The 16,752-nt window shown below is 41.6% G+C and overlaps 1 protein-coding gene across 1 annotated transcript in view; it reads right to left on the bottom strand.

The window, feature by feature from the left end:
- Positions 1–430: 430 nt before the first annotated feature.
- SLC35F1 (solute carrier family 35 member F1) overlaps positions 431–16,752 on the bottom strand; it is a 257,285-nt gene continuing 240,963 nt past the window's right edge. Inside the window, exon 8 of the mRNA XM_075498623.1 lies at positions 431–4,575. Within this exon, the coding sequence (XP_075354738.1) occupies positions 4,351–4,575 (225 nt within the window). The 3' untranslated portion in view covers positions 431–4,350. The remainder of the gene's footprint in view (positions 4,576–16,752) is intronic.

Genomic DNA, 16,752 nt, shown 5'->3' with positions numbered 1-16,752 from the left:
GGGCTGGGCAAGGCAGCTGCAGACACTCAGTAACATCTGCCAGATAAGCCCTTCAACATCATCCATGTGCATTGCTCCAGATTAATTCTAGCGTGATTATCCAGTTCAGGAAGGCAGTGGGGGAGTGCTTTTGTGTCCAAACGAAGGCAATGAATAGCAGGATACCTCAGCTAGCCATAGGGGAATGGCAGGTTAAGACAGAGGGTGCGCAGGAGACCCCTTATCCTTCTGGAGCAAGATAGCTGAGGGTGCCTAATGGCACCTATGCTTAGACACCTTGGAAGGAGTTGTAAGTTAACCACCTCACAAGGGAAAGAAGCCCTCAGCACAGTGAAAAGTTATGCCCTGCAGTCCAGAGTTACACTTCAGAAAAATCATTGTAGGTTAAACAAGCAGAAAGGAAACAGGCAAGGAAACTAATAACCCCGCTTTCATAAAGCATTTATTTTTTTTATTTGAAAACATTATACAGGCATTACATTGCCACAGCCAGTCCATATAGGAGCATGCAAATATCAAAATGGAGAAAGGTTTGTTCAGCTTTTCGATGCAGGATTTGGGGTTGGGATTTTGTTTGCTTGGTTTTGGTTTTGGTTCGTATTTCCATCTGCGGTGTCAAGATTAGTGTGCTTTATTATGGCATTTAACAATAAAATCCTACCCATGGGGTAAAATTTATATTTGTAGCTAGCACAGGAATACTAAATGGTTTTAAAAAAAAGGAAAGGAAACAATACTACACGCTTGTCAAAATGTTAATAGCACAAGTTAGCAATCTCTACACTATACATTGAAACTTCTTATGACACAGTGGTGCAAAATTTTCAATTGCTTGGTCTATCATTGTGTGTTTTGAAAGTTTATAGCTGGAACAAAGACAAGGTCTGTCTCCCAGTGGAGGTTTTCATCCAGTAGCAGAAAATTACATCAGTCTTGCTAAGGGCTGCTCAGGGCCAGCAGTATAACAGAGTTTCAGTTTGTTCAGGCAAGGAGCTATACAGAGCTAGAGACGTCCTACGCAACACGGAGAGTAGCTGCCGGTTAGATAGCTGAACCTTTGCTGGTGCGTACTGAGGTCTCGAACTGAAGAAAACAAGCAGGTAGAAGTAACGTTTTCCTTTACTAGACCTCAGTTTTTCAGTCAACACAGTTACTTGTAAAGCTATACTACTGCTTTCCGTTGAGGTCCATCCAGCGCTAGCGCACTGGTGCTCATCCAAGTATCCACCTTGTTTAATGGGAGACACAGACAGCGAAGCAGCCCCACTTTGCACATCAAACTCCTCCTGTGCGAGTAACACAGGGGACGGTGGCTGGTGCGGAGGGCACACCGAAACATTCTTAACTTGTTTCCATACCACAGAGCCTTTTAAAATAGCCTAGAAAAATTGCTCCACATGGCACCTCTCAGCCACCCGTGGATCGCAAAACCTTGTATGTAAAAACTCCCAGCCCAGTGACCTGGCCGGGGGATGCCTCCTGCCCAGCTGTTTCTGAGAAGCCTCTAACAAACACCTACAAGTTAGTGTCAGAAAAATGAGGAGGGGGAGGCTGAAGGACTACAAACATTTGGCTTAAAAATAAATACTAATAATGAAATTAACCAAAACAATTATGCAAAAGGAAGGCATTGTAAACATGAAACAAACACACACGCACGCAATCCTCAAAGGTCTCAAGACCAACACGGGGACTAATGTTCCGAGAAAGGTATTTAATTGGTATAAAAGGTAGCAAAAAAGACTGAGATGACAGGTGCCCGCCAGTGTGCCCCTGGGTACCTGGGGGAGCCGTGGTGGTTGTACCCAGAGCCCCTGCTCCTGGGAAAGGTACGAAACCCACCTCAAGTCGAAGCCCTCCCAGGGCTTGACCCTGGGATGCTTGCTGGCCGCTGTGCATGAGGGCTTCACCCGACCATGTGCTTCCCACCTGGACTTCCACCCCACAGACCTTACCCTGAAGTATCAGGTAATCTTTCTTGTGTGGTTTTTAATTTTTTTTCTTTGAATCTCATAGTATTTAGACCTTCCTTAATATCCCCAGAATACGGACTCTGTTTCTCTGTGGGAATCTTTTTTTTTTTTTTAATAATCCTCAATGGGTTAAGTGAAAAAGCTTGGAAACATGAGTGCTAAAAAGATAAAATGAACAGAAGGCAGGGAAAAAAATCATACATTTGTTATGATTTTAAAAGCAAGCCACCTTAACCGAAGCTTTTGGGCCGGTTTCGGGCATGGTTTGGCAATACTTGCGGAGCCTTCCCTCAGCTGCAGCAGGGTCACAGCAGACAGCTTGAACACGGTGGGACAGAAATCGCCTCTCCTCCTCCTCCACAGCAAGCATAAGATACAACACACTTCTGCTGTTCAATAGCATTTTGGCATTTGCCACTTCATGTATATTACACATACATACTTCTCCCAGTCTGCTTCAGGGAAGTCCCTTCTATATTAAAGCAGAACAGGACTATAAAAGATGAATGTTACCTCAGCAGAAATTCATCCCGCTTGGTTGAACTGTGTGGCCTTTCTAATCTCCAGAGTACAGACTGATTTTTTTTCTTTTTTAAACAGAAATAGGTAAGTTGTATTTCTCAAACACGAAGCCCTACATTTTTGCTTGAGACAGGCTTCTTCAGCAGAATAACATTCAAATCAAATTCATCCTCTATGCCCACAAGCAAAATATTCATCAACCCTGCCGTAAACTCCATTTTCAAATGAATCTATACACACCTTTACAGCACTATTGTGTACTTCTTAATCCCCTTCCTTCTGAAGATCCTGAAGCATTTAAAATAACTTGGTCCCATAGCACCCCTGTGAGGTAGGTAAAATATCATTATTCCCGTATATACAGATTGGGAAACTCAGCCACACAGAAGGTAAGTCATGCCCAAGATCACGCAGAGATATGGCAGATCTGTGAATAAAACCAAGCTCTCCTGGATCCCTCTCCTATCTGTTAGACATAAGACCATCTCCCCTTCCTTAATTTTAAACTAAAAATAGATGATGGATGTTGAAATAATGATTTCCTTTTATTGGGCTCTCAGAAGAGCAAACATACAGGCAGAGATGGATTTTTCATGGTGGTGACTAAGATTTACTCCATTCTGATAAGGCTCCTGGAGCAGAAGCACAGCTGTGGAGCACACCCTTACTATTTTCACATGTCCCCAGGAATGTAAGAAAACTGCTGAATTCTTCTGCTAGTTTTTTAGTTAATGAAAAATAATTGGCTGCACCCTGCCAATATGAATGCCTTTGTGCTACTGCAGCAACACCAGCAGATGGTCCAGTCTTTCTGCTCCTGAATTCCTCACTTAATCTTCCTGATTTTTACGATTTGTGGGTTTTGGTGAAAAACTGACACATTCCTAAATATCTATTGTTAGAATAATGAACCACAGGAGACTAAGCAAACTGGAACAGCAGAAGGCGCCCTCGATGCACTGAGTATCTAAAATAAGTGCCCTGATCCACATGATATGTCATCTTACCATGGAGAGGTACAATACATAGGAAACTAGAAAATGCGTTTTTCTTTTTACAGATTAAAATTTAAAAAGTAAGAAATCTGTGTTAAGTCATGACTACAGAGAAACTAACTCCCTGTCACCTGATGCAGAACCTCAGCCGCTAGGAAATCTGCCATGGATCACAGAGAGGTCAATGCTCGAGTACTTCACTTCTGCAAATATAGAAAGGCTAAAATGCTCGCCTTATACCTATTCCTAGAATAGAGACGGATATTGTAAGTTGTCCCTCCTCTGGATTCATGGAACAGATTACCCAGAAAGGGCAACTAGACAGATAGCACAGATGAATTTGTTGTCTTTCCCTCACCAAATCCAAGGTGCTAGCAAAAATGTGTCAGGGTGTTGCTGCCACGAGTAACCCATCTATTTTGTGCAAACAAACAAATCTTGGAGAGAAATTAACAGTGACTGCACAAGTGTATTTGCTGTAAAAAGGTGGCTTTTCCACAACTGGTGTGGCTTAGGCATAATATCGCTCCGTGGGTGCAAAAACACCCTCCTATGAATTTCTTTTTGTAATTTCAGCTTATATATTGAATATCTTTCACAGGTAGTTTGACATTAACTGACTCATACACAGCAGTTTGTATTGCAAACATGCTGCTCGTATCATAAATGAGGGACTGGCATCAGCTTGCAATGAACACCCTGGAACAATTAATTTGTATTTTTTTGAGCTTTCCTTATTTGCTACCTTGCAGCTCATCGGTGTAACTGCACCTGGTAAATACCTTTCTCTATGTACAATACAGAGATAATGGATATACGAGCTCCACTGAATCATCAGTAGGTGATCAACAGCCCTGGGTTTAAGCAACTCTAACATGAGGCTCCTCTTCTGTCTCCTGCCCCAGGCTGGTGTATGTTACCGAAGGCTCCAGCTGGCCAGTGGCTGGCAGGTCTACAACAGGTCCTGAAGGGTTTCGAAACTGCTTGTACACCCGAGGATCCTGGGCTACGTAGGTGGATGTGGAGGAGTAGAGCACCAGCCCAACAAGGATAGTGAAGAATGACAACAAGTAAAGTCCTGAAAACTAAGCAGAAAGAAGAGTAGAGTCATTAGACACAGCACCGATTATCCTGAGCTCATGAAGACCCACAGACAGGGTCTTCAGACCCTTGTTTTGGCATGAAAGGCACAGAACAAACCCCCTATCACTGGGATGTCCATTTTTAATGGGAATGTCTCTTTGAAAGTTGGTTTGCTCCCATTAACTTCCCTGTCTTCCATAAGCAACAGCTAACCGGTGCCTTCCCATGCCCCGAACATCTTAAGTATTGGTCAGGTGGGACTTGGGACAGGTGGGTTCTGGTCACAGATCCAACGCTGATTTTGTTGTGCTTTTAGAGAAGCCCACTACTTCTCTGAGTGCAAGTTTGTCTGGCTGCAGTGTGGGGCACCATCATCTACAGTTTTCTGACAGGTAGTGGACAAATCTGAAGTTAATTACAGCTAAACCACACGTCTGCGAAGTATAACATGCCATTGGTAATATAAAAAGATAATCAAATAAGCATCTAAATAATTTAAATAAACATTTAAAACATATATACTTAAAAAAAATTTAACAAAGCCACTTAAAAAGCCCACCTGCAGCTTCTCTTGCTTGTAAACAGAAAGCAGATGCTAGAAGACTTAATGTGCGTTCGGAGAGGATGAACTTCAGCAGTGAAACATGCTCTGGCTTGACCTCAAGAGGTTTGAAAGTACTTGTGGAGGGCAGTTAACCGAAAACTCGCGTACAGATACTTTGGCACACAGCTTCACTAGATCAGAGGTCAGCCTGAATTTTCTGACATATCCAGACTCAGTGTGCCTGGACTAGAAATACAACACAAATAACCTTTTTGGCAATACGTTAGTCCTTGCAGGTAAAGGTAAAGGCAGGGATTTAAAAGTACAGACCATTGGATATCAGCTTTAGATACTGGGTTCCAACTATGGGGGACACAAAAATGGCTTTAAGCCCATATGACTCGTCTCCTGATCCTAGACTCTTGCACACTGTGTGTGAGAAGCCACGAAGGACAAATTGTATAGCCAGCTTGTTGGTGGGGATATAGAACTGGGGATATACACATCAGTATTCAGTGTGACTTTAAAAAGCGCCTGTATTCTGCAACTGTCAGGGATCAGTACTTAAACACCAATGACTAGCTGTGACCTGTTATTAGCTGCTTCATGAGGTACTTCACTCTTTTACATAAAGGTGTCTGCAAGTCTGTTTTTTTATTCCTAACTGACTATGGTGCTTTGATGGATGCCCAGTTTGTTTCCTCTGGATCATTTTAGCACGGCAAAAAATGGACAGAGCGGACCATATTGTCTAAGAAGAACCTTTTTAGCAATTCTGCTTTTTACATTTAAAGAAATAATCATTATGGTGAAAGCAAATTTTACTTAGAGGTAACTTTGTAGTGATGTTAATCTGTTGTCACTTGAAAGACCTACAGAACCTGTGTCCAGCTTCCTGCCTGAGGAAGCATTTGGCTTTGTTAAAGAAGCCACCGTATCCCTGAAAGCTTCGGGCGTATAACCCACGGGGCTGTATGGTTTTGTTTCCCACAGCTAGCATGCGTGTTTTAGAGGGAAAGCACCATAATGGGGAAAGTTTAAAGTGTGTCAGAAGGATTAGAGGGTAGGAAGAGTTCTGCTTTTCATCAGCTGTTAATTGCTTTTTTCCAGGAATGTCACCAGGTCTTCACGTGTCATCTGGCAGTACGATGTGCTGTAATCACCCCGCTGTCCCACCAGCCACAAAGGCAGTGTCCAGCCTCACCCTGCGTCTGCTGAAGGATTCCCCCATGTGACACAGCTCTGAAAGGACTGCTTAGGCTTAGATCTCCCCCATGTGGCAAATCAAACCCAAGTCAATCATTTCAAAGCATTTTCCAATGGATTTTTTTCCCCATTTTCAGTTCAATTTTGCTCTCGGCACTTTGCCCCCCATTTCCTCTTTGCATGTGAACTTGGGTACCACTTGACAGCAGTGGACTTGACTAAGCTGAAGCAAAACTCAGGAGCCAAATGCATCTAGTTTCCCAAACTGGGAACTAGCTCCCTAGCTTCCCACTGTCCCTCCTTCCCACCTCATGCCTGAATTTCTCACCCCGGACAGCCAGCTGGCTTGCTCCACTGTCTAACCAGAGTGCCAGCCAGATTTGTGATTGCCTTGTGTCCTGCTGTGAGGAATCTGTGGGGCTTCCAGCAGCTAAATGTGCCTTTTTTCTTGCTCTAGGAGCTGCCCAGCCAAAACCAATTCACTTTTGCTTTAGTTTGTGGCTCCAGCTCTACCATATCCCCCTCCTCCTGGCCGTGCCTCTCATTCCTCTCTCAGCAGCTTCCTGCCAGTGGGCTCTTTCACTCGATAATATTCTCTCCATGGCAGTGTCCCCCCCGTGGCCGCTCTCCAGCCTGGGAGAAAGGGTTTGGACGAAGCTGGGGGAAATCTAAACAAAGGCCTGTGAGTCATTTGTCTTTGGTATCTATGCACAGCTAGTGCAAAGAGACCTGGGTCCTGACAGCCCTACAACAATTCCATCTTTACCTTCCTTAGAAACAAGTTAAGGTTCAGCCTGAATTGTTTTCTGCAGCAGCTCTCTGCAGCACTGAAGTAGAAGGGTTGTAAGTGAGGTTAATGTAGGAATATATACTGTAGGTATATGAGAAGCCTCTGGTTTTTGTCATTACTCTGTCAGATTGACCCAAAGCCCCTTGGAATCAATGGGTATTTTCCGCCTATTAAAATGGCAGTGAATCCAGCAGTGTGATGAGAGGATGCAGACTTAGTTCATCAAATACAAAATTTGTTGTTCACTGTACTGTGTTCCTCAGACTCTAGCTGAAATCTTTGCATTTTATTGAAGATAGGATTTCCAGGCACACTCTACTGCTATGTCTACATGTAGGTTTTGGAGGTTTTTTTATCTTGACCTGCAAACCTCATCTGCTGAGATTCACTCTTAATAGACAGCAAAAGACACATTCAAAACCAGCAGAAAGAGCTATTCCTAAGAAATGAAGTGAGAGAAGATCATTTTTCATTGCTAGCCTCTACACAACTGCAGTACCAAACTGCAGGCTCTCAGGGAGTGTGTAATTCCTCTCTTTGGCTAAAAAGCTACTTGAGAATGATACTGTGCTTTCTTTTTCTGACTTATCTCTTACTTTCTACAGAAACATATTTCCTTAAGAAAAAATATTTTAAAAATACCCAGATTTGTACGTCTCTCCAAATCTCACTTCCCTCCATGCTGAACAGGATAACTGTAAACTGTTCAGAGTCACACAGTCAGAAATTGTTTAGCTCAGATTAGCCAATGGGTGTCACATACCCTAGAGTAAGCAACCAAAAACACCCCTCATGTTTCTATATCATTAAATAATTTTACTATAGATTTTGTATTTACACATATAGGTACATATGTATATAAGCTTGCTTATCATGTAGTTCATTGACAGACCAGATGACTTTGTGATTAAATCAATGATCTAACACTCTCGAGTCCTGGGATTGATTTTCAGCCTATGAATTTCTTTTGTGAACCAAAGTTACTTTAGATGACCCTCAGTTTCTGACCCATTTAAAAGAGACAGTAACACTTGGTTACTGAATAAAGATGGGTTTACAGAATAAAAGTGGGAAATAGGGATATCATCCTTTGAGGAGAAGGCAGAGACCTCCTTTGCAGAGAAAAACTAAGTGTCTTAGTTACAATAACATTTCAGATTTCATCACTGACATGAAAGGCATCTGCCAAAACTTACTCAGTAGTCAAATCAAATAGTTAAATCAGCCCTACAGACCTCACCATGGCTGCTCTGCTCTGACATCTGGGTGTCCATAAATGCTTTCCCAACTGAAAGTATTCCATATGGAACACACAATGATATTTACACACATTAAAAGATTAGGAAAATGTAAAAAACATGTCTTCTCTCATCATTATTTAGTATCTGTGGTGAAAATAGCTTACACCAAACTAGCATGAATTTTCAGCGTATAAAAAGCACATTTTAGGTGCCTGCCAATTTGAAGATAAACATACAAAACAAAACCTAGACAAATGTAACGTGATAACATGTATAACAAGATTTGCTCAGTCTATCAAAACCCGCATTGATTTTGGGTGATGTTTCTGGTATTTATCTAAGAGATGTTCCTTAGGGACCCAGTACTTGAATGCATTCACCTGGCGAGGCTTAGCAGAAGAGTTAACGGCATCCGATGGCCCAGCTGCAGGAGCAGGGGTCTCGCTCCTCGCTTCGATATGTGCTACTGCACAACCCCGCCAGAAAACCACTGCAGCAGTAAGGTCTAGCTGACCACAGAAAATATATGTGGTGAAATCAGTCTGACTTTCTGTTATCCACGCACAAATTCTTTTACATTAAAAAAGAACAGAACCCAAACACATCTGCAGCGTTTTTTTAAAAAATAAAATACCTTACAGCAGTGCTACATACTATTGTGGATGAAGTTTACAAAACCCATTTGAATTTTAGATCATATACAGTATTTTTGTTCCAAGTGAATCAAAATCGGGCGTTTTGGGAGTAAGTCAAGCATCACAAGATTTCTAAAATAACGAAGAACAACATAAAGGCGTCTGGTAACTTAAGATTTTTAAAAATCCAGAATGAAAAATTAAGCCTTTCAAAATTTACTCCCCACTATTTCTTATCCCCTACTTCTTACTATCTCTCTGTGCAAAACTTGGCTTTCATATATCCTTAAACCATTATGGCTAAAACACTACTGCTATTTCCAATTGAGAGTCTTGCGCTTTAAAGTAATCCAGTTGAAAAGATAGGTGCAAAATAAACTTCTTGGTGGGGAGCAAACAGTGCATCTGATTTCATCGTCTTGAATAGTGATAAGACAATGACAGTAGAAGGAAAAAAGAAAGAAAAGCTGTTCAGAAGGCAGTAAATTGATGGCTGGGTCTGGAGAGAGTGAGTCGTTCTTCGGTACACAGATCATGAATTTAGAAGGGAAAGCAGGAAGAAAGGGCATAGAAGAATCGCCATATCACAGCTAGGAAACACTGCACTGACTGCCTGCCTGCTGCAGAGGGAATTTGCAGAAAAGTAGTTCTGACTGTCACAGATGTCCACATCCACGTTACCACCGACACTACGGCAAAACAATATCCAAAGTGACAAAACCAGACAGATGTGAGTCTGCAGAAAAGCCCACACAGACAAAGAAACTCAATGATTTGCTAATTTTGGTTTTTCACTCAGCTATCATGATAATGATCATGACCATTATTACAATGGTTATGAAAATGCAAATTCTCTTTTACTCGGTCCATTGAACTGGAAATAGTCTGCCGGAGCAGACTACTGGAGCTGTGGCGCTCCAACTCCATTTGTATTTCACAACAGCAGCCGTAGACTGAATCTCTTGGTAGGTAATATGAAGCCCAGCTCCTAGCCTATGGCAACCTCACTGTGCTTTTTAAGTCTTTAAAAGGAATTGTTGACTAATGGAAAATTTAGAATTGTCGTGTTTCATATATTCAGTGATAAAGTATGAAAAGGAATAGCTAGCTTTTCCCCTACCTCCTCTAGAAATTCTCCACATGTTGACAAAAATGAATAAAGAAGTCAGGTCTATTAATTCAAATTTTAAAGAGAGAGAGTTCAAGTTTTCTTTTCAATTGAATTCAATTCAATTACAATTCAAATTTTAAAGAGACGTCTCTCTCTTAGAGAGGAGCAATCTCCTCAGAATCGCGCTGATGAAGAGGGACAAAAATGTACATATCAGGTGGAACTCACTTAGTCCCGTATTTCTGTCGACACCCTCCATGCTCTCCAGACAGGCAGTTCCCACCAACATCTTATTCCAATCAGTGGGTCTGTGCAGTCTGATGAACCTCTCTGTTTTCCGAACTAATTCCGTTTGTCGCGTACGCTGCACAGCCAATCAAAGCTAAGGCCAAAAAGGGCTCCTGCACCGACTTATGTCTTTTCCCCCTGGGTAATTTCACACATCAGTACCTGAGCAGGCTGAGCTAAGGGAGTTAAAACTAAATTTCTCTCATTATCTTTTATATAGCAAACACACATTTCCACTCGGTGTGATGAATTGATCGAGAGACTGGGCTTCTTTTCGCACTGTTTTCTATTTTTGCCTCCAATCTAGCAAATGAAGTTCACCGTGACCAAGTACAGAAGTTGCGCTGTGGGACGCACACGCTCTCCAGCCAGCAGCAGTACCAGGAAGGGGGAGGGCTCTGAGAGCTATGAATGCACACAGTGCTTTCACTTGCATAGCTGGATATTACAGACATACTACTTTATTAATAGGATCCGAAGCCAGCATCCTAGTCATAGCTCACAGTGCTCTCTGGAGACTCCCTTGGCTCAGACCCACGAGGATCTGGCCACATTTGTCTTAGGTCGGGACTGTGACTCACTCAAACTATTGCTGACTATTTTTGTCCCAGCCTGTGAGGGAGATGTCTCTGTTTGCTCCTCCCGGGGAGGAAGGGATGCTGCCTTTGGGATTCAGGGTCTGCCCTGCTCTTTGTCTGGTGAATGATCTGCTGGTTCAACCTCAATTATTGCTGTCTGCCTTCAGGGATGAGGGATAAAGACCTGAGCTTTGGCTGATCACTGATCCCAGTTGAGAGTTATGGGCAGAATATTTCCTAGGGATACGTAGACATCTTTCCAAATAGAGTGCAGAACTAAGCTCTAGGCACGTGATGATACATCTTTGTCATCAACAGAAGTTGGGGCTGCCACCAACATGGAACGCAGTATTTTGTAAAACCCAAATGGCACCAAACACCAGAAGGGCTGCTGTGAGTTTTCCAGACTGCGTTCGAACAGACAAAACTCGCCCACTTGAACCTTTATATGTCCTGCCAGATCTCTCAGATCTTTAGTCTGGAGATCCCTAAAGGGACTCAAACCACTGAGATACGCTTTAGCATGTCTCCTCAGCTCTCCAACTGCAGAAGCTTGAAAGCCCGCACAGAAGTGTTGGTTCTCTTGCTGAGAAGGGTACCAGAGGGTGCTGGACAGCTTCAGTAACGATGATAACTTCTGGGCAGGGAATCCGTCCACTAGCAGCAGGATTGCATTACCTTCACACTTTAATGAGCTCCAGCTATTTCCAAGGCAAACTGTGAGGCTATAGTCTTAAGTGATGACTTAAGGTCCTATCTTGCCCTCTGAACTCAGCTGGGATGCCAAGTGAAATTTGTAGCTAGTTATTCCACATCTTTTTTCTTTTCTTTCCTGTCTATTGGCAGTCACATAAGAAGTTTTTCACTGGATGAAGGAGGCTTGAGCTGCAGGGCATCTCTCAACACATCGTTGTTGCTCATGCCAGCCAGCACTCAAAGCAAGAAGCATCTAGCTTGCTCTAATGACAGTGAAAACCTGACATCGGCCTCATTGCCATTTGGTCAAAACAAAGAAGCCAAAGGATGTTTTGCCTCCATCATTTCATGGATGACAGACAGGCCATACTCCTCCATTCCTGCTGCCTGCTTGCATCCTCAATGTGCTCTAACTCAGATGAAATGCTGCCTGTTACTATGGCTAATCAACTCCTGCTTATACCGAATCGCAAATGTTGCATAGAAATTGTGCTGTGAAGTAATCATATGACACATTTTCTGTATTTTCCAGTTGATTCTCAAAGACCCTGTTCTAGTGCTTGCATGTTTTACTGTAGGTAAAACATAGTGGTCCATGCCTTCTGTCATATAGAATCACCCTCTTTTTCAGTCCTTGCATGGCATTTGCTGGGGGGCATGGTTTAACTGGTGAGTGGTGGTGAGTGGGAAAGCCCTAAGCTCTTAGATGCTGAGGTTATCTATATGGGAGAAAAAGGAGGAGGGGGTTACCGGAAAACTGTCACCATAAATTATTTTAAAATTTGGGAAACTTTGTAGTTTTCCTGGAATTCACTGGTGGAATGAAACAAACTTACAGAGAAAACTGATAGCATTTGGAGAAAAATCTCCGAGGTTGATGTAGGCAGCTGTAAGGCAAATACTGGTTTTCCACAACTCTGCATGACTTCATGCTTCTCAAATGCTATCATCAGAAAAATTTCATAATAGGCTGTCCTTTCTAAATACATGCCTGTTAGGGCAAAATATTTGTGTGAAATGGCTTATCTTCCTTTCCTGGGTGCCGGGAGAGATGGGAATGCTGCTTTCTCTTCTGTTTCCCTTTGTTGCCTCTGCCATCAGATGTGGAGAAAAAATGAGCCTGTGTTCAGTACCCCTGCGGTACCAGCAGTCTGTCTAATTAAAAAGTGCAAGGTAGAATGAGTCCTGCAATCTGCTTTCATCTTATCTTATCTACATAGGAAAGAGATTTTTACGTGAAGTTAAAACACTTATATTACATTTCTCTAATTTCCTGTGAGCATCCTTACTGTGGGATAAGGGGCTTTCATTTCTGGTTATTTTATATCAATCACTTGGCAAGAGAGTGGTAAAGCAGTTATCCTTTTAAATGTTCTTAATACTAAAAGGAGGAGCACAACAGAAATGCTTATGAAAATAAAAACAATTCCCCCTCCCCACTTTTACCTTTCAGTATTCTTTGCTGGTTTGCTCTATCAGCTGTCAGTTGCCATGTGCCTTTCTGGTTTTGTGTGTAAGTATTTAATATAGCAGCAGCTGTCTGCTGTACTTGATTCTGTATTACTGTATATGAGGCTAATTGTGTTCAATGTGTTCAAAACCAAGGTTACAATAATTAATCTTGGATCCTTTGTTTATATTTTTCTGCTGAATGTAACAATATATTCCTGCAGTAATGCTCTCCCAGAATGGCGTTGTTTTCTCTCAGCCGTACAAACGGGGAGCACCTGAGACACAAGGAATATGCAGCTGCAGTTACCTTTACCACGAGGGACTATGTAAGCTGTCTGGAGGGAGTGTGATACGGCTGTTTCGCATCAGGGTTCTCCGTGGTCTGGCGCGTTTGCTGCGCGCAACATGAGGCCAAAGTCCAGGAGCTCCAAGAGCTCTCAACTGAGTCCATTCACAAGACAGGCGCACGAGGGAATCGGAACGGAGAGCACGTCCTAAGCCATCGAATCCAATTCCCCATTACTACGTACAGCCAAATCACATATTCCACCTGGCAAATACGGTCTCTCCTCCTGCAAGCATTATTAGGGTTTTTGTCCACTCCCCCTAATCTATTTGAAGTCTGTTCTGGAACCTCCCTGCTACAATTGCCAAAAAATCCCCCTAACTTCTATTCCAAATTTATGCTTTCTCAGTTTCCACCTGTATGTTCTTATGTCAGCATTGGTCTTTAGCTCAAATAATTCTCCTTTCCCCCCTGTGAATTTATAGATTAATTTATATATGTTGAGGTATGATAGTCCCTCCCAGTCCATCAGAAATCAAAGTTATGCTACATGCAGCAAACATTTTTTAGGATTTGCACATTCAGTACGTTGTTAGCAGACACACGCTTACTCTGTCAAGGTTTTGGAGCAGATAAGAGAAAAAGCATTGGTGGCTCTCTTGGGCTGACCAAAAATCTCCATAGCTACAGCTAGCAAAGTGCTGTCCTGAGATGGTGAGTTGTCCTGTCCTATGGCATTAGCACTTCTCCATCAATACTAGAAGTACCTAGACTGACCTATTTGGGAACAGCTTTGTCACAACTGTGCTCAAATTCCTCCCATCTGTTGCCACAGACATTACCTTGCACTTCGTGCTTCATAGCATTTCTCAATGTCATCCAGTTCTTGTTGCCTGATATTTTAATCCTTCTTCCTACTGAGGGTGCCAAAACTGTTACTACAGTCACCGCACAAGACCAGTCTTCAGACCAACTCTTCGGGACCTCCATCAGCGAGCTCCTTCTAGCAAGCTGTTTCTCTCTCAGCACATTGCCTTGTCCTTTATCCTCATTAGCCAGTTTCTTACCTAGCTTCCAATCTTTACAGTGGTAATCCTGTTCCTTAGCTTAATTGATAATTTTCTACGCTGCACCGTAAAAAAGCCTTACAGATTAGATCTACCGTTTGTCTTTTGTCTACAAAAATCTGTTAAATTATCAGACAGACATCAGATTTAGATAGGCATGATTTACCTTTTGTGAACCAGGTTGCATTTTATCCAATTTTCCATGTCCCTAATTATTCCTCCCTGGTGTCTACTTCTGCTTTAGTTTATTGCCTCCTTCATATACAATTCTTCCAACTGTCTATATTCCCAAGCTTGAAAGTAGTCAGATTATTGTGTTCTGTTTCTACTTCTGATATAGTAACTTCCATTTCTATTAATTATTGTGTATTGTCTTAATATTTAACTCTCCTCCTTACTGAATGTGACAGAAGGTCCTGATTTTGTTTTGGTGCCAAACTAAAGGTTGTTTAATTTTGGCCTCTGCTGTCTTTGCATACTGAAACTATTTCTTCTCTTCACATACAAGAAGCACTTTTTGCTGCTTGTTTCGCTTTCTTCTTCATTGCCAAGCTTGGTTTATCTTTTATAGCAATTAGACTTTACTCCTTTTCTTTTTCACCTGTACAGGATCTGTTTTCTTTTGTGATTATTCTCTATTCCTTGTTTTCTCTCTGTTTATTTCTAACAATTTTTTAAAGGGATGGTTTGTCCAGTTGCATTTGGAGCTCTCCCCTACAAGTTCTCCTCTTGTACTTAAGATACAAAATCCAGATTACTTTAAGTCAAAGCTATTTCAAATCTCCTTCAGGCTGATTATGAGCCTTTTAAAGACCTGAAAGAACAGATACTCTTGCTTGCTAAACTTAACACATGCAGGTGGTGGAAATAACTCCAGAAGTTTACTCTAGTTAATTAAGTTGCTTAGCAGCAGTGCTGATGACAAGTATCATGGGTTTGAAAGCTTCCAGTTTAGTGGGAAGGGGGAGTTTAGACAAAAAGAAGATGCTTTTTGAAGACTTCCTAGCAGTTAATAAAATACCCTACTGCTTAGATTGACTGATGTTATGTCTGCCTGTTGACCCATTCCTTCATTTTGGTAGGAAATAGAAGGTAATTTGGATGCTTTAACCCTGTATGTCTGTAGCATTGATTGATTTGGCTTGGTAGGCACAACTGGAGTAAGCACTTCAATCCAGTTAGTTAATAAAACCAGAAAAATTAATTCATTTCCATTTTACATATGTTTCTTCCCAGCAGCTCATGGACCATGTGGATGGCCAGGCATAATTCTTAACACACTTCCTAAATATTCTGCCTCCTTTTCTGGTCACTTCTGGAAACAAGGACTTACTCAATTCTGCAAGAAATCTCCAAATTTATAATGCAGCTATTGCATTTAACCCTTACCATTTGCTTTCAAAGATGATTCTGTCTACATCTCTGGGGAACTTCTAGCCTTTGTGTCCATATGCTAAGGTGGAAATAGCATTCAATTTGAAGAATCATAATTTGAAAATCTTTGTAGATTTTCAGTAACTGAACCTTATTGAAGCTTTTGAATGCAGTTGCTACTTTGCTAATTCATGACTTTTTTTTTTGCTGTCTCCTCTGGGTTGCAAATTATTGCTGACGAATGTAACTCGACACATTCATTGTACTCCCTTGTCTTCAAAAGTATGCTTGACTTGAGAAATGCTGAGGTTCTCATTTAATTCTTTCCCCCCCCCCCCCAAATAATTATCAACCTAAGCCTCTTGGTCTTTGTTTTCATATTCATTGAGCTATCATTTAGTAAAGGTATGTTGTTGGTAAGATCCAGCTCTTTTAATAGGACGTCTTTGTTATTTTTCTCTGTCTGTCCTTTTTCTTGTAATAAAGTAAAAGACAGTATTTGTTACAATTTTTTTTTGCTTTCTGCAGTTCATTCAAACCATTTTCTTGTTCTCTTTTGTTATGCATTTGTATTGCTCCACTCCCCCAAATTTCCTTTTTCAGCCCACTCTCACCAGCACCTTTAAAACTCATATGGTTTTGTTGAAGATTTATCATTCAAGAGTTAATTAGTTCCAATAGCAGGAAGATTTCCACTAATATGTCTGCACTTTCATATTGGGTAGGAATTATAAGCACTTCACCTTTACCTTCCACATGACTCTTCACTACTTTTTCCAAAACACTATTTATTTCCTTCAGAATGTAAGAACTAAGCTTCATAATGTACTCTGTGGTATATTTAAGAGATCTCTGAACAACTTTTTTCTTATATTGAAACACAAAACTAATTCAAACAAGGTAATTTGAGA

Source organism: Mycteria americana, chromosome 3 (assembly GCF_035582795.1).
Source record: "Mycteria americana isolate JAX WOST 10 ecotype Jacksonville Zoo and Gardens chromosome 3, USCA_MyAme_1.0, whole genome shotgun sequence".
NCBI classification, from domain to species: domain Eukaryota; kingdom Metazoa; phylum Chordata; class Aves; order Ciconiiformes; family Ciconiidae; genus Mycteria; species Mycteria americana.
This window is presented reverse-complemented; position numbering and strand designations above follow the sequence as displayed.